The sequence below is a fragment of the Xyrauchen texanus genome, chromosome 39 (assembly GCF_025860055.1).
Source record: "Xyrauchen texanus isolate HMW12.3.18 chromosome 39, RBS_HiC_50CHRs, whole genome shotgun sequence".
Taxonomy (NCBI): Eukaryota; Metazoa; Chordata; class Actinopteri; order Cypriniformes; family Catostomidae; genus Xyrauchen; species Xyrauchen texanus.
This window is the reverse complement of record NC_068314.1, coordinates 31311782-31331009: the sequence shown is the minus strand read 5'-3', so window position 1 is coordinate 31331009 and position 19228 is coordinate 31311782. Positions and strand designations below refer to the sequence as shown.

General features: G+C 36.3%; 1 protein-coding gene across 1 annotated transcript in view; it reads left to right on the top strand.

Annotated features, from left to right (window-relative positions):
• Positions 1–17931, top strand: part of LOC127632727 (ski oncogene-like) — a 45544-nt gene extending 27613 nt beyond the window's left edge. Inside the window, exons 2-7 of the mRNA XM_052111470.1 lie at positions 7515–7628; positions 9662–9765; positions 9921–10198; positions 12212–12483; positions 14165–14395; positions 16069–17931. Coding sequence (XP_051967430.1) covers positions 7515–7628; positions 9662–9765; positions 9921–10198; positions 12212–12483; positions 14165–14395; positions 16069–16281 — 1212 coding nt within the window. The 3' untranslated portion in view covers positions 16282–17931. The remainder of the gene's footprint in view (positions 1–7514; positions 7629–9661; positions 9766–9920; positions 10199–12211; positions 12484–14164; positions 14396–16068) is intronic.
• The last annotated feature ends 1297 nt before the right edge of the window (positions 17932–19228 follow it).

Below are 19228 nucleotides of genomic sequence, written 5' to 3'. Positions count from 1 at the left end.
ATTTCAGTCTCAGGGGTCTGTTTGGAATACAGTTTGTTGAAGCAGATGGATTCAGGATTCATCACTCTCCAAGCAGGATTAAGTGTTTGAGCCCCACCTCTGCCCTCAAAGTATGTTCCCTCTTCAGCTCAGACAGCATCAAGACTCTTGTCCAAAGGCTATTAACACAATCCAATCAAGGTTGGTTTTCCCTAAGGCTTCATATCTGACTTCTGGAAAGGCTTCTGGAGGAGAATGACTTCAATGGAAACGTGGTGGCGCTGGTACTGACAGCAGAAATGCCAGAGACTTTTTCAGATGGCACCGATTCGCCACCCTTCACCAGCTGACACCTTGTGACAACTGAGCTTAATATAAATTGCGAGATCATCCGAAGCACTTGGACAGCTGGCATTACCCTCTGCTCTCTTTCTCATATACACTTATATACACACTTTCATCCCCTACAGTCTTCTAGAATCCCCTTCTAATCCTAGGACCGGTCTCCAACACTTGGTCTCAATAAAATGGTTCCCCAAAGTACACTCTACCAGGTTTGTCCTTGACTCTGGCAAAGCGCGTTGAAGCACACATAGATCTGGGGATTACATGCAGGATTTCCGTGGGGGGAAAGAAATCTGTAACAGGAAACTTGTTGTGCCTGGTTGCTGTGCACCACCAGCGATACAGTTCTATCAGGTGGTGTAGCGCATTATTGCGAGGTTGTTAGTTCCTCAAGTTCAATTGAGCATACTATTTTTGTTTTGCAGTGAATGCAACTCTACTTGTTTGGATTCCAAGTAATATCAAGTGAGATTAGGAGCATGCACCATTCCCCAAACAAGTCTGATGGTGTAACAAATCGAATGCAAGCAGAGGTTGATATTTGCTTCATTAGTCATTCCAAAATCAGAAGCAAAAGTGGTTAGATGTTTTCCAATGGGCTTTAAAATAACATGCACCCATGGCCTTTGGATGGACCAGCACATTCCAATCTTTTATCCTCAATATTTGCTTGGGACGTCTGCATATTTTGGACCACTGGCAAAAGTGTCATCATCGTCCCAGTTGTCTCAACATTACTAAAACATGAGTTTATCCCCATCTAATTAAAGACCATTTAATTTGCATGACTGCATTTCTAGTAGGATCATGAAATGTTTCATGCAAAACCATCCATTACATCTTTGCAGTGCAGATTTGCATGTTCCAAGTGTTTCATCCGTGCATCAGTGTGTGTATGTTCAGTTTCATGTTTGCTGTAATGTGCCTTCAAAGAAATCCCTCACAATAGGCAGTTGAAAGGGCATAGGACTGAATGGCCACTTTAAGTGTAAGCCGTACTTGGCCTTCAAGTATACATTCCTGCTGCTTTGTGTTTCCTCTGTGGTCCTGCTCCTCGAACCCGCCCACTCACATTCAGGAACCAGACGCTCTGGGTTCCCACAGGGCCATCAGCCAAAGCAAACTACAGAGAGGAAATGTGGCACTCACTCACTCACTCTTTTAATCACTCACTCATGCACTCGGGCAGTAACTGAGCTTGGTTAGTCTTCCTTTCATTTTCTCGGTCATGATTAAGAATATAGAGTGTTTTGGACACTTAAAGCGCATAAAAAAAAAAATAGATGAATTTCATAGCATTAAAGAACATAGTATCAAACCAAGAAGGATTTTCAAACAAGTGGTGCTTGCTAACTTCTCTATTCTGGGCCATTTTTGGAATGACTTGAAACCATCTGGGCTAAAGGCCAATTTATAGTTCTGTTGAACTTAATACATTTTGGGGCCACTGTATGAGGCAATTGGAAAACCTTGTTTTGAATCGGTATGTTATTCTTCGATGTACAGTCCAGATGTGCATGTTCTAATCTGCTGGGTAGTCGGGTTTGGGTGATTTATGGGGACACTTATTTTTTTGGTTACAAACTGGTAAATACAAGGGTATTATGCTATAAATGTGGTTTATGAGGACATTTCTAGTGTCCCCATAATTCAAATCACTTAAAGAATACACACCCAAATTTTTTTTTTGAAAAAGTACAAATGCAGAAAGTTATTTTTGTGAGGGTTAGGTTTAGGGGATAGAATAGTTCGTACAGTATAAAAATCATTGTCTGTGGTGTCATCAGTGTGCGTGCGTGTGTGTGGTTTTACCTAGCTGTTTGATACAGTCTGCCCTGCATGTGTGTCATGAGGCCAAGCGTTTGATGTGGCAGTGAGTGAGGGCCATGTCACAACTGCCCTGATTTCAGATCAGTGGACATTGCATCAGCGGCTCCCTTGTGGTGTCTGGGAAGATGCACAGTCAAAGATTATTATGTCTAGGACAAGTTGGTCTTCCTGGAAATCCATACCTCAGGGAAGGAACAAATACAGACAGACGTTCTTTGTTGGGTGTACAGTGGTTGATGTGTGCTTGAGTCATGTTTTGATTTTACCATTCCGCATTTTTTTCGAACAAGGAAAAAAAAATGCTTCCCTTTCCGCAAGGCATGCGACAAGAATATTACCTTTAGGATATTGCAGTAGAACTATGTGATATTCTGTAAGGAGTGGCTCTCTACTGTTGAAAAGAAATGTAAAGATAAGAAGGGGGGAAATAGGACAAATTTGTGCATTATTTTACCTCATGATACTATAATAATATTCCAATGGCAAGAATTCATATTTTTAGTTCAGACAACTCAAAAGAAAGTGGCTGAGAAGACAAACATTTTTTCAGCCTTAGGTCAGCGCACACTCTTGTATTTCTCTTTGACCTAAATGCAAGCCAGAACGAGCTAAAAAGATAAGTCTATAACTTTTTATAAGTGAAACTGATTTATTTGTAAGGATGTTCGTATCGATCCTTCGAACAGTTACATCCTGCCTACACCAGTTAGGGACAGTCTACATTGAATGCATAAAGCGAATGCTGAAAAAGATGGCCTGCATGGACAATCAGCTGTGAGTTGCAGCCTGATATTGCATAAAAAATGTTGGATGGAAACATAAAAATGCTAATAAAATCTTGAAAATGCACATAAAAATGAATACGCTCACTTGAGGTGGATATGGTTGTGGCAGGGAGGAGGGCGGGGCCGGGTTGTGGTTCTGCACATCCGACCCCTAATCAAGCTAATCAAGCCCTCGAGAGGGATAAAACTGACTGTTCGTGGCTGTTCGAGAGAGAGCGAGAGTTACGGGCAGCTGTCCTACATGTTTTTAAGTTTGTCTTTTTGTTTTATTAAAAGATTATTTATATTGTCAAGCCGATTCTCGCCGCCTCCTTTCCATTGTAATTTGTTACAATGGTTATTATTCGATAAGACGTGTGCATAAACTACGATGGAATCACATTTACCCAAAATCTCCCTATTTAATTTGTATAGGAATATACAGTAGACAGCATTAACACAGGGATGTGACTTTGCCTCAAGCCATGTGAATTTCAAAATGATTGGCTAATATATGGCGCCATTTATATATCACCAGAACTTGAATTTGAAAAAGCCTCAGAACTCATGATCTTGAAATGATCTAGAGTGTAATTTGATGTTATCGAAAAATTTAGCTGTTCATTTTAAATATTTGAAAATATTTTGTGTGAATTCACCCCAAAAGAAATGCAATGCAAGGAAGAGCAAACGAGCATGTTTTTCATCAGACAGTGATGATATATACACCGTATATTTTATATATATATATATAAATATATATTATATATGTGCAAAACATCTGTTCTTTGCTCCTTGGCAATTCACATTGAACGAATCTTCTGAAAAGGCAAGTAAAATTATTCACGTGCACGCATACATGACCAGATAACATGATCCCATATCAGAAACATAGTAATAAACAATAATAAATAAGACACTGACAAAACCTCAGTACAAATGTAATACAGTAAAGTGAAGGATCCAATTAATTGATTAAGTTGATATTTTCTTCAAAACAAAAATGAAACATTATAAGTATCCCTAAAGTATACCTTTTTATTATTCACAATGTTGTTGTCATAGTTGTTTAAAACAGTGTTTGTGTGCCGTGGAAAATTATAAAATTCCACAAAATAAATAAATGCATGAAAAAAATGTCTTTGAGAGTACGAAGCAACAAGAAATATTTAAAAACTGTTCAATTTTGTGAAGAGACATTGGATGTCTCATCATTTCTTTTAATTATTACCTAATCGAATTACCTTATATGAATATCAGAGACCCCAGTTACTGAACTAATTGAAATTCACCAAGAAAATGCTTAAACCAAAACATAAACGAGTCCTTTTATTACTTTCTGCTATCAAAGCAACTGCAAGCTTTTTCTCTCTCTTCCAAATACATGTTTTCAATGTTTATTGTGCACACCTCCCGCTTTTTTTACAGGCGAGTTTAAGTCGATGTAGAGCAGGAGCAAAGTTTGAGTTGTTGAGTTCTGTTCAGTACATTTTTTACGTGTTTAGTTCATGTTTTTATTGTATTTGTTTTTTGTAATATTGCGTTGTTCATATGTTGTGTTTTAGTGGCCTCCGCTGTCACTGCAGGGGGAAAAAACATTAATCTGCTTCATGTGGTGTCGCTGTTGTTCATCTGTTCTCTTCATAAATAAATACATGTATAATCTGCTATATGCTCGTCCTGTAAGTTCATGATTAAATATGAAAATAAAAGCTATTAAATGTCTTATTTGCATTTAAAATATGAAAATTAAAATGACAGGTAATAATAGATTATGACAGAATTTTTACGACCCTATCTGGACCAAGAGTGCCGCACAAACCCTCAAAAGTGAAGCCAAAACGTCTCGATCGCCCCCCCGGTGACTGGTCCTAATATAGGTCATAAACCCCGCATCCCCATGTTATTCAACGGGACATGAGACCAACTAAACAATTAAATTACACTTCACATATCTTTTTTCCAAAGATAGAAACTACAGTAAATGACAGAAACTATCACGTTGATGTAATTTCAAGTGTTTGTTTTCAAAATAAGTTTGTTTTTAGTTATTTGATGCTATAAAAACGGTGCTGTGACATCATGATTGACAGCTGTGATTGACAGATTCTCTGAGCGAAGTAGTCACTGAAGCACCAACTGACTTTTTCGGGATCTTCGGAGGACTGAGGAGATTGGAGCTTTAAATTTAATATCTAAATTTCTATAATTAATTATTTCACACCGTCAGAATTGCAGGGGCGTGTGCTTGCGATTGATTCAGCGAGAGTGAGGGCGGGGCATTGATTTCGCGGCTTTACTTCCTGCTTACTACTGCGCAGGTCTGGTCCCGAAATCGCAACTGCGCAGACTCAAGTCCCAAGATGTCGGCGCCATATCGAGACACTGGCGGCTTCAGTTCTCACCAATGGAAAAGAGCGAAGGGGCGTCGTCCATCTTTTTTTACAGTCTATGATCTGGACGATGAAATAGTCCAGATCATAGCAAGCACTGTATGTGACTTTATTTTATTTATTTATTTGCATATCTGAATTTCAAACATTACAATTAATTATGCTACTAAGATGGACAGAATATATGGACAAGTTCTTGAAAAGGAAAAATATTGACTATGGTTAGCATATGTGGGATTGTGGTGTGCCGTATTTAATCGTAAAAAGTGTGCCGTGGCAGAAAAAAGTTTGGGAAACACTTGTTTAAAATAACTGTGAGTTTTTTCCATCGTTTTGCGATTGTCCAAGAGAGAGATGGATTATATCGACACTTGTTTGCTCTTCCTTGCATTCCCGGATATCATCCTCGAATCAATTTCTCAACCCGTATTCAACAACCTGAATATTGAGACTTAAATCGCATGACCTGAAATCGACAACTTGAATAATAAAAACTCGAATTTCACAAACTGAATTTTAAGTGAATTCTCACAAAATGTTTTCAAATATTTGAAATTAACAGCAAAATGTTTCGATAACATCAAATTACACTAAATCATTTTGAATGAATTTTGAGGCTTTATCATATTTAAGTTCTGGCGATATAAAAAAAGTTTGACATGCTTTCGCTCCCAGACATAAGGAGTCTGTTTTTTCTGCACGCTCTAAACCGCAAGTAGGAATTTATTAAAAATTTAATAATAGAGTCACAGTGGCTTCAACTTCCATTTCATTCATAGAAGTGAAGTTTTGTTCTATCAAACACATGGAATGGAAACAATGTTTTTTTGGAATTAAATGTGTAACTAATGGAAATGTGAGTGTCGATTACAATAGAAGCGATTTGCTTTTGACACAAAGGAATGCGTCACAACGCTCACGTTTGGTGTAGACCGTTCTAGACTGCACGTGTTTTCACCAAATGATAAACACTGGAACCAACGTATGCTGTATGAAGTAAAGCAGAAAGTTTAGCACTTGTTGCACAAAACACCAAAATCCTGTGACGATAACTGAAAAACATAGTTTTTTAATATAGTACTTTCAGGAACGGTATTCTTTTTAATACTGATATAACGCAGGCATTTCCTCTATGATGCTTTTAGATTGCTGTATGCCTATTGAATCATTCAGAACTGTGTATTGAATTGGTAAGAGGCCACTCTCAAAGCCGCTACACTCAGGGTGAAGAGTTCTTGAACATGAATTAGTACCCGTTACTCACACAAGTGTGATGAGTGTGTGCCGTGTGTCTGTGTTTGTTACTCTGGCTCCAAGGCCTTTTTTGCCAACCACACACCTTTTTGAAGCTGTATGTGGAGGCAAGTGTGTGTGCTAGCACGTAAGTCAGACCTGTATTAAAGGAATGGGCTCTAAACAGCCACGTAAAGTGCACCCACGCCTTGTGATAACAGTTAACGCTTATTATTATAGCTTCATATTCAAGATCTACACCGAGAGCAAGAGTAATGAGTGCAAACAATAAAGTACGTGTACTACTGGAGGCTCATCAGCCCCCTGTGGCAGGCATAGCAACAAAATATAGCACAACATCTCCTCCTTGTGGTGCATTGTAGTCAACAACTCTTACTCTTAAAGCCACAGTACCTGACCTGTTATAATACTCACCCAAGTGGTGTTTTTCACCCAATAACATCACATTCCTCATTCATCGAGTCAACTCTTCTTGACTTATTCCTCACCTCAGCTAGCATTTGCACTGACTATGTCAGGACACTTGGGTAACAAGGGTGTTTTAAATTCCTGAACTTGAGTTAGAGAGCTGCAAGTCAGGGCAGGTTGTTCGTACAGCTAAGATAAACACATCCTGGATCTGACATGCTAAAACCTGAGGGCAATGGGGGTGGGAATTCTCACTTTCATGCAGAGTTTTTATTAGATTTTTTTTTGTTGTTGTTTGTTTGAAAGAAATTCCAGGTGGCTCCCAAAAGGCTATTTAGTTTTATGAATACCTGTACTTTTTGAGTTTTATTTGAACGGATGCTAAATTTACCCCTCAGATATTTACTCTCACAAACGTTTGCTGAGAGCTGTAAGTGTGTTTGACACATGGTCAGAAACCCACCTTAGTACTGGTGTCTTGCCTTCATAGTATGTTTTTTCATCTCATAAAGTCTGTTTCTTTTCTCTCTTTTTTTTACAGGCATACAGTCCCATTCCCTCCAAAAAGTTGAAACATGACCAAACAAGATCCCCTTCTGTGGATAAAGAGAAGAAAGCTGATTGGCTGCAGCCTCTGGCTGCATCTGCAAATAAGGTCACTTAATTGCCTAATTTCTTCTATCTATGAAACGCATGAAAGACAGTAGTGATACGCCAGCATTCACATTCTGTCTGATCAAACCTTAAATGTAAAGGAATATTCTGGGTTGTACTTAGGAATGTGTTGGTATCAAATTTTCATACCATGATAATTGCTAAAGGTTTTATTGTGGTATTATATTACATTACAATACGGGTTGATAGAAACTTTATTGTTGTTCATAACAGCAAAATTAATTACTGTTAAATTCCAAGTTAGCATTTTTTTTGTTGAACTTTTCAGAAACTATATATATATATATATAGTGCTGTCAATCGCTAACATTTTTTAATCTAATTAATTACATGGTGTCCCGATTAATTAATCGCATATACAAATATTTGCTGAGACAGCCCCTCATTTAAATATAATTCTATATATAATAATGATACATAGTTATCTTTTAAACATTTAAAAATTATTTATATATATATATATATATATATATATATATATATATATATATATATATATATATATAAATGTAACATAGTAATGTAATGAAAAAATATTCAGATAATTAAAATGCATTACATTCTTTTGGTAGAAGACAATACAAAAGTGGCTTTAGAATACAATGTATTGTTTACTACAATATTATTGATCATAAGTCAATCATTGACATACAGTTCACATCAATCTATTTCACAAGTGAATTTGTCCATCAGTTCGAGATTTATTATGAGGGCTTGTTTAAGGACCCGTCAATGTACACCTGCGCCTGACATGCTTGTGTTGTGTCTTGGATGCTTTGCGTCAGAAACATAAAATTTTTAGGTAACTGTGTCAAATTAAATATAGTTTAATACTTAGAAAACATATTGAGATCACTTAGTTCGGATTTGCGCTCCAAGTGTTTTGAACGCAAGAATGAAATGCATGTTTGTGTTGTTCTGCTGCTCAAGGGTGTTTTTCTTCACTGTATAAACTGTGCATTGCCATGCAGCTGAAGTTTCAATTACTGCCCTCTGGAGTAAACAGGTGGTACTACAAGCTTGCATTTCTCAGGAATCTTCCATATTACGTACGGAATTTTGTAACAAAATTACAATAAAATAAATAAACGTTCAATATTTGAAAGCAAATGTAAAAAGTGTCCCTATGTCTTAAAATATTTCCATGCTTCAGAATTTACCCTTTTAGAAGGGGGATAAAAGATCAGAAGGTTTCCTCTTTACAGCCATGCTTCTCATTCATGTTGTTTTTTTCATTGGCATATATAATCAAATATTTATAAATATTAATTTTGCATTTTTTTAATATTAATTAAATTATGACCGTGCAGGTCACTGTGTCACTTGAGATGAGCCAGTCGTGATTTTGTTCCTTGGTTTAATCCTGTTTTCAAGCGAGGAATATTCCACATACATTCTGCATCCTAGATAAACATGATAAATGATCCAATGATATGTTTTCCACAAAGGTAAGCTGTTAGAAGACATGAGGACTCACAATGCTTTCTTTAATAGATAGTTTGAATGTCTTTTGTTTGAATTGCTTGAGTGCTTTGCATTTTGGTCCCTGGTTGTGAATCTTGACACAATTTGACTAATAGTTCATCTAGATTTTACTATTACTGTATTTTGTAAGTGTCCATTTAAACTTGAATGTTAATTATTGCAGCATACTGTATTACCAAATACTGGTACCGGTTGTCTACTTGTACCTCATTTTATAAAAACAAGCAAAAATATGAAAAAAGATTGTACTTACAATGTAATTCCTGGGGACAACCACTTGCCCCATAGGCTTACTTTGCATGTGCATAACTGCCTAAAATTCTTATTTAATAAAACAAATTTAGGTACGAGTCAAAATCATTTTCTGTGGTAATTGACAGCATGCCACAGATGCTGTTGATAGGTGATGTTTAAGATGGAATGTTCATATGATGAAGTCGCTGCTCTTTAAATATCTCATTCATTTAAATGGTTCATTTTATCATGTAGGCTTAGATATTGAAGCTCCTTATTTTTTCTCTGTTTTAGGATCTTAAGCAGCTCCAGTTTAAGCGGAGACCCTCTGCCTTCAGGCCCTGGTCTCCCAGAGTTCCCTCTGCTGAGAAAGTGACACCTAGTCACAAATACAAGAGGTAGTAATACATTAACCGATTTAACTGCTATCCGTTAAAGATTTTCTATTAGTAGCCATGAGTAATTCATTTATCTTCTCTATTGTGCCATGCATCAATATAGTAATGTAATTCTGTAATTAAGGTGTGTAATAAACTCTTTCTCTGACACTCAGATCGCTCACTAAAGGATTAGACAGCCTGGCAGTCCCAAACGTATCTCTGCCCATCGCCACATTTAAAAAGAATGAGCCACTGCATCGTTACACTCACCCCAGCGAGAACCTCAACACAAGCAAGATGGAGAGCTCTAGGCCAAGAAAGAGTTGGCCATCTGTAGAGACTAAGTCACAGATGATCACCGAGGCCTCTCTGCCCATTCCAGTTGTCAAACAGCTGCCTCAGGAGGACGAAGACTTTGATGCAGAAATCGAAGTTGACAACTGTGATGAAGGTAATGTCGAAAAGGAGGATTCCTTTATTTTAGTGTGATTGGAGTAGGAGTCGACCAATAGTAGATTTTGCTGACACCAATAACTAAGGTGTTGGAAATGCTGATAAATGTTTAATCAGATGATAGTTTTTAAAATCGATTTATAGAATGTTTAATTCTTTCTTTACCATGATGGGCACAGAGGCTAGAAGAGTCCAAAATAAAATCCTAGATGCAGTTTATTCTGCAACCAAATCCCAATAATACCAGAAAATGTTAGATTAGGTGCATAACAGGGGACTTTTTACTGAAATTAAATGGGGACTCTGATTTTGAAATGAAGGAGACTTTGCCCTTTTACAGTGCTCTATTTTTAAGGATTTACCAAATCAAGCTTTTTTTTTTTACTATAATAGGGTTGCTACAATACTGAAATTTTGGATTTTGGTACAATACCAGCCCAGGTACCTCAGTATCGATACTAACTCGATACTTTGGCAAAAAAAAACATTAAATATCAGATTTTTTTATGAAATTACACAGAAAATCACTTGTCTAAAAGAACTGTATAAAGTCTTATAGATACAAATGATGTCTTTTCTGTTTTATTTTTTTTGGATTCAGTGTTAAATGTTTTAATAAAATGTTATGATCAAATTGTTTAATCAAGTACAACTTTAATCAAATAAAAATATAATACTTTTTGTCTAAATATATATATATATATATATATATATATATATATATATATATATATATATATATATATATATATATATATATATATATATATATATATATATATATAAACATAAACATGCTGATATTCAGTACAATTGCTTATGTGATATTGCTTACAGATAACAATACTAATAATATAACCATTAAATATTATATTGTTGTTACTATGAGTATTATTGCGACTGAATATTACACTTTTATACAGTAGTAATGTTTTTCTGTCGTAATGTCTTCAATTTCACGCTTCCGGTTGAATAGAGCTCTCATTTCAGCGGGACTTTTATTTTGAAAGATATTTGAAGTTCTTCCTGTTTGTGAAGGGTTCATTATATCAAGCTTCCCTTGACTCGCGAGCTGAAATCTACGAGCTGCAATGGAGAGAGTTAATTTGAGAGTTCACAGCTGTTTATACACTCAATGCACTGATCTTTGTCTCGGCACATGGATGCTATTGGACACACTGCATGAAAATCAAGCATTAGTATTGTGTGTTGCATTTGTGTGCGTGCGTCTGTGTGTGTGTATAAAGGAGATAACAGGGCAGAGTTGCGCCTCTTATTCATATTGTTGCGTGCTGCACATGTGACTGTATATTATTTCATTAAATTACATCCTTTTGCTGTTTAATGATCACACTTGGCCACATAGAGGCTTTTTTATTATTATTTTCAAATGGTCTTGGATTTCATTTCAAATCTCTCACATTACATTACATTTTGCTAATGGCAGCAACTTTAATATGGAACCGAAATTAACAACAGGATGATATTGTACCGTTTATGTTTTGGTATCGCGATATTTCATTAGTACCGGTATACCGCACAACCCTAGCATGTATATTGACCAGATTAAAGATTTTGTCTATATACAGTATATTTCACTAGTTTGGGTTTTTGGTTATTATTCAAAAGATATTAAGTTACAAAGCACGTTTCGATATAATTGCATTTATTTTTGCATGCCCTCAATTTAATTTAGATCACTTGATTCACTAGTTAAAAAACAAAACAAAATATGCATTCAAGTGAGTATAAAATTATGGATTAATATTGTCAATGATAAAAGATTTAGGTAGAGCAAATCCCCACGAGGTATCTGTGACTGTTTTAATGTCACCTCTAGCTGATATATTTCAGAACCAACCCATATAAGCTGTAGAATCCTCTAGCACTACCACAGAGGAACTTAATATATTAACAGATAACCAAGAGCAACTATCGGCACAGATATATCAGTCAGCCTCTAGTTCAGACGGTGGGATTTTGATTTGTGTTTTTTTTTTTTTGATTCCAGTTGATGTATCCCGTCCCATGACGTCTTCTCCCTTAACCAACGGTGTAAGTGAAATGAACCTAAGCAGTCACAGCCCTGCAGAGATGCATGATGGGGGGATGAAAATAGGGGTGACCCCTTGCTCTGAGCTGGAGGCTCTGAGGCAGACACTGAGCAGTGACCTGAGCTCAAAAGAGGCTAGAGAGAGGTTCCTACAGGATATCGCCCACATGAGAGTAAAGCAAGAGGAGAAACTAGCGGCCGCTCTGCAAGCCAAACGAAGCCTTCAGCAGGTACACGTAGTATGATATTTTGGCACTGTTTTTACCAGTGATTAGGAGAAACTTAGTAAAAGTAGTACTAAATGTATTTTCATGTTAGTAATATCGCCTAATATATCCACTCGCTCATATGAAGCATTGATAAGTCCACTGCATTTTAATTAATTGTTTTATTCAGATTAAACCCATAAATACTTTAAGTATTTGGCGTTTTGCCAAACATTATTACATAGTCGGGTCTTTAGCGACCTATCACATATGCATGTACAAAATGCCCAGATAGTGTCAAAATTTCAAAGCATTTTAAAAACAAATAGAAAATAATTGAACAGAATATATTCTGTTATATATTGGTGTTTTATTTTTCACACATCAAAGAGATGATGCAACAAATTGTCATCATTAATTCCACGCTGAAAGTTTTTGAGACTCAAATGACTGTCATACATGTATTGAGCTACATTTAAAGACATGAACTACACATAGGTTACACATATGTATTTTCTCAGGTACTAGATCAAAATGTCGAAATAGGCATTAAACATACATCATTTCAGTAGTACACCCAAATGGCAATAGCCAATATATGCTATAGTTTACTTCCATGTTGTTTCTTCATTAAATAGCAATATCAAATGTTAACCAAGTCAATCACTGAAACAAGAGTGCCACCATGAGTAAGGTATAACATGTATAATATGTATGTGTACACGCAAATGGGATACTGGTAATTCACCACCATTCTGCTGAAAATCATCATGATATAATAGTAATTTGTGTGAAAAAGGCACCGTGAATAATGAACAGTGAACATAATGAATGTCTTGTAATATACAAAGAAATAGATATCCTGTGAACGTAAACTTATATAGATATGAAAAAAGAATAAAATTATTATTTATAGAAGTGGAAATATATATTGTGACACTATATCTTGGGACGCTAAAGACCCTAAACTGTATGTGTGTGTGTGTGCACACTACCGTCCAAAACTTTGGAAACACTTATTCTTTATTATAATTTTTATTTTCACATTTTAGAAAAATAGTCAAGTCATCAAAACTATGGAATAACTAATGGGAATTATGTTGTGACTAAACAAAATCCAAAATAAATCAAATCTGGGTCAGCTGCTAATCGCAGGGTTGGCATTTTTTTAAATGAAATGTTTGTTTTATTATGAAATACATTTATATGGCGGCACAATTATATTTTTGTCCACAAAACTAATTTCAAACATCTAAGCGTAAGCCTTCAGATCAAAAGATGTTTAAGATCATGAGAAATATATATATTATTTTATTTATTTTTTGCAACTTTGGCATTATTGTTAGACGATTCACAAGAATCTTCTGTTTTACATCTTTTGTAGAAATGTTAAATAATATTCAAATATTTTAATACAATAATTTTGCAAAATAAAAAATATATAGTCATGTGAAATGTAAATTGTATTTGGCAACTTTTTATTTATAGCTTTTTCAGAAATGTAGCTTTAAATTATGAGTTGCTTTTAACTTGACAAGCTACAGTTTTAAAGTGGCTTCCACAACACTCTTTTTACCACATCCAAACATATCCAATAAAGATGAAGGCGATGTGTTTTAAATACACAAGGTTTTCTTCAAATCTGTTAAAAGCTCTAATAAACACAATTAAAGTATCTTTTAGTAATATGCTAAACCTTTCACAGGAACTGGAGTTTGTGAGGGTGACTAAGAAGGGCAGGCTGAGGGAGGCCATCGAGTCAAAGCGGAACCTGAGGAAGGAGATTGAGCGCCTCCGTGTGGAGTGTGAGAAGAAGGTGCGAGACGCCAACGAGTCCTGTGGCAGAGTGAAGAGGGAACTAGACCGAGAGAGACAGATCCGTGTGTGTGATCAAGGCTGTGAGACAGGACTGCTGAGGGCCAAGTATTCCTCCCAGGTGAGACTTGGCACATGGTACTGTAGAAGCCCTGCATAACTAGGCGCAAAGCAAAAAACCAGTAAGCACACGAGAGGCTTAAGAAGTCTCATAACCCATGGTCAAATTACTGTAACGCATGGACTCGAGTGGTGTGTTGGTTTAATAAAACTGCAGCAACGATATGATAAAAGACACCAATGTTCACTAAACAGTTAGATTTACTATTACTAATAATCAAAATAAAAAGTGTGTGTGTGTGTGTGTGTGTGTGTGTGTGTGTGTGTGTGTGTGTGTGTGTGTGTGTGTGTGTGTGTGTGTGTGTGTGTGTGTGTGTGTGTGTGTGTGTGTGTGTGTGTGTGTGTGTGTGTGTGTGTGTGTGTGTGTGTGTGTGTTTATTGGCTGCTTATTGGCTGCTTTTCTTTATTATTCGGTCTAAGTCATCCATTTAGTTTTATAAATAAATGAATACGTTGGCACACTTATATTTTTGTCTACAAAACTAATTTCAAACATTTAAGCATATGACTTAAGCATACGATAATTGGAAACATTTCAGTCAAGTGACCCAAACTTTTGAAAGGCTGTAAATAATATATGTTTCCTACCAAAAACATTGTGTGACGGGGTAAGGTGGGCAAGGAGGAGGTGGAAACTGGCTTGACAAACACGTACACATTTAATAACAAAACAAAACCACGCACTGCTTTTCATAGCACCAGCTACGTATGAACATAAAGAGACGCACAGACAGGCTTCGTGCATCTCTCTCTCTCTCTCTCTCTCTCTCTCTCTCTCTCTCTCTCTCTCGTCTGCCGCTGTCTCCTCTCCTCAAATAATCCCGCCACCCCTCACTGGAACGCGAGAACAGTGTGGCACACAGGTGGAATTCATTTACCACTTATCTTCCCGGCCTCACTCTGCCCAGATGCAACTCAGCCCCTCCCTGCTCGCCACACGTGTTTACTACATTCTACAATATTACTATAGTAAAGCCATTGCTTCTGCCAAAAAAACATGGTTACTACAGTTCTATCAGGACTCGCAGACTTGAGTGAAATTTAAGATGACATTTATTTGATGAATATAAAACAGAAAAGTAATGTCTCTCTTTGGCGTAAGCCCCGTCTAGTGGTCCGAAGAAGTTGTACTCCTATCCTGCCGGAGATAGGAGGCAGGGGCGAGGAGCCTACCCCCGTGCAGGGCGGGACTCAACCGGTGGCGGTGGGGTGGTTGAGGTTGCCGTGTTAGCACACTGAAACCGCAATGTGACATGTGAGCAGACTTAAAAAGCAATGGCTTATGTGATTGGCTAGGAGTTACCTTGCTAATGGTATGATGATGTACAGCTGCTAGTCTTCCCGCTACAACTACGCTGCGCTTACATTTATTGTTACTCCAATATTACTATAGTAAACCCGTGATTCATTTATTGCGATGGAACACAAAGCGTGGGTTCCATAGACATCAAACAATAATTGGTTAAATCAGAAGCACCACATACTGTATACTCTCATCCGCTTCATGGACTCTATCTTAACACTAGAAACTTTTTGCTTTGCGTCTGGTGATTTAGTATTCAGTGTAAGTTTTCTGTTTTCTTGTAAGTTTGAGGTCAAGGTGAACCAGTTGTCCATAACATCTTTGAGGCATTGTCTGCCTGCACCAACATCCCTCTCTCTTTCCTGAATCAGATTGAAGATCTGCAGATGAAGCTCCAGCAAGCAGAAGCAGACCGTGAGCAGTTGAGAGAAGATCTTCAGAAGGAGCGAGAAGCCCGACGGAACCTGGAGAGAGTCGTCAAAGATCTCCAAAAACAACTGAGTCACAAAGAAGAGACCATTCCAAAGTCACCGCTAACTGATAGAGAGAATAAAGAAATAAGAGATGAAAAAGATGTGTCTTAAAGGTTTAGGAATAAAATACACATTATATGGATATAGAGGAAGACTTTTGATTTGTGGACGATTAGAGGACACCTCTAAAGCAAACGCATATGTGAAAAATGTAGGGGAGCAAAGGAGAATGTCAATGGAAAAACAAGCATTACCAATGGAAACTGTAAGATTACTCAATGAACTGCACAAAAGTTTGGTCAAAATCATGAGAGCAGGACATTCAGAGATGGTGGCGGATTGTGTGGAGCGGACTCTCCTTCTGTTAGCTTCTTGAGCTAATCCTTGGAATTTATTTTGTTATAAGCTATTTAATAATTTCACAAAGATACTTGAAACAAATCTGGGAAATGAAAGTGTTTTCTATTTACATTAAGTTGACAATAGCAGACGACCTGCTAGTGCCACTCTGTAAACTAGAAAGTGTTACGAGCCAGAACTATACATACAGTACTACACAGGTGTTGTCATTACAATGTTTTCCACACTTTAATTTCCTTTTTTGTTGTTGTATTGAAATAGATTGCATGAGCAACAGGTCTATGGTGCAGCAAAGCTTTGTTATTTTAAACCTACATTCAAATGACCTTGTTATCTTTGTATTTTTAAATCATCTTGTACGTAAAACCCTAAAGTATTTGCAATGATTGATATGGGCTTGACCCTACTTTGCCCTATACTTCAACATATTATGCAATAATCAGTATTCACAGTATAAAACAGTCAAAAAGATGTTGTTGTCATCATTTTTGTACTCCTTTTGGATTTGGTTGTTTTTATGGTGGATTGAATGTTTTTGTTGAGTACATCAGAATTCATGAACGCACAAGTGACAAACATCCCAGTCACTGACAATTAAAAAAATGCTGATAATTAATTTAACATTTCTACTTATATAGAAAATAAGGATATATTTTTTTACTTTCTACTAAAAAAGAAGAATTTGCACTTAAGAAAAAAAAGATAGTTGTACTTTGTATCTTGAGGCCCTATGATGTTTTATTGTTTTATTTTATTTTCAGATCTCAGACACCAAGTATTGATTAAATAAGATTTCATACGTTTGTTACAGATGTGAATACCATTTAAACATAAAACGCAATGTAAATAAGGTAGCTTACTTTACACTCCACTCTAAATGCTTTTTCTCCAAACCAATACACCGTATGTAATAATGTAACAGGAAAAATGAATTTCTCCTATCATATTTTTAACTAGGGCATTTACTGTATATAAATTATTATGTAATATTAACCAAAAAATAGTAGATCATTTATATTTCTGAATAATTCTGAATAGTCCCTTTGGAAATCACTTTATATAATTACCAAAGCAAAGATTCATATTCTGAGATTCCTGGTGGATAATTACGGATGTGACGGATAAACTGTAAAGAATATTTGATACATTTCTAATGATCTTTTATCTTCATTACACCTGTCTTGAATAAAACCTGCCATAATACATATGCTAATCTCTTCATTGCTCTATTTATTCTGGGTGACCTTTGACTTCCCATATAAGAGGTCTGTACGCTTGCCTATGTCAGTTTTAATGCATCATACTAGATATATGCATTGTGGTCAGGGTCTTGTCATAGTTTTGGTTTTGATGTGGGTCATTTTCATGGTTTGTTTTAATGTCCCCACATTTAATAACATTAAACAGAATCAAACATTCTTCCAGTGTTTTCTGGTATTTCTTGCTCAGTACAATGTTTAGGCCTATATAAATCTAAGGCCACAGTGCCTAGATTTGATAGAGCCGTTTTTAATTTCTGAACCAGAAATTACAGAAACAAAACAAAATATGCATTTGATTGACAGATGTGCAATGATGGAATCAAGAGTGATTTTAAAATTAAAAGGCATCATTTTTATTTCAGTGGTTCTCTACTGGTTTTGCTTCAGGATCCAGATTTTACATTAGACTCAAGTGGTGACCCAACACCATATCAAAAATGTTTATCATGCTAATAGATTCTAATCCAACATTGAAATGTTATATTATTACCAAGAAGCTGAACATGTCAAACAATATACAGAATTATTAACATTAAAATTGCCAATTTTGTTAATGTATATATTTTCAAAATGTCTCATAAATTTGGATGGTTCATGCTCTCGGCAGCCAAAAATTCACCACACAAAACTCATTGTAGTCGGCACAAACCATGTTAACAAATGATTCTGAATTTAATGGATTGTTTTGTTTTTTTTGTTTCATAATTTTTGAGAATAAGTGATTGTCACGCTCCTTTACATGTTGACATCTGCCTAATTTTGCTAGTTTGACAGATGAATTGGCACCAAAGTATTATAGAGTTTGTACAGTGACAACAAAAAAATAAGGGAGGCATTTCTACATTTTTAAAATTGAAAAACCTATTAATTTTGCTATCTTTATTACATAAGATATTAATGTTAGTTGCATTTTATTATTCAAATTTAGCATTGTTTTCCCCTGCTGTTTGTGATCATTTTTGCCCATTTATCGGCACCGATATCTGCTTTTGATAGATTGGTTATCAGCAAAAATCAATGCTGATCGTTTTTGTCCAAAAGGTTCAAATGTACGATTGCAGCCCCTGGAGGTTGTATATTTATATCCTCATGTCAATGCATATTGGTAAATGGTCTGCACTTATATAGCACCTTTTTAACCTTAACAGTATTCAAAGCGCTTTACACTGTGACTCATTCACCCATTCATACACCAATGGCAGCAGAGCTGCCATGCAAGGCACTAGCCTGCCATTGGAAGCAAGTGTGTTCAGTGTCTTGCCCAAGGACACTTCGGCATGTGGAGTCGTGTGGGCCGGGATTCGAACCACCAATCCTGCAATTAGTGGCCGACCCGCTCTACCACCTGAGCCACAGCTTACATGTAATAATAATAATACTTACATGTATAGCATTTTAACAGTGCCAAGTCTCCTCTTTATGGACTAATATGGACA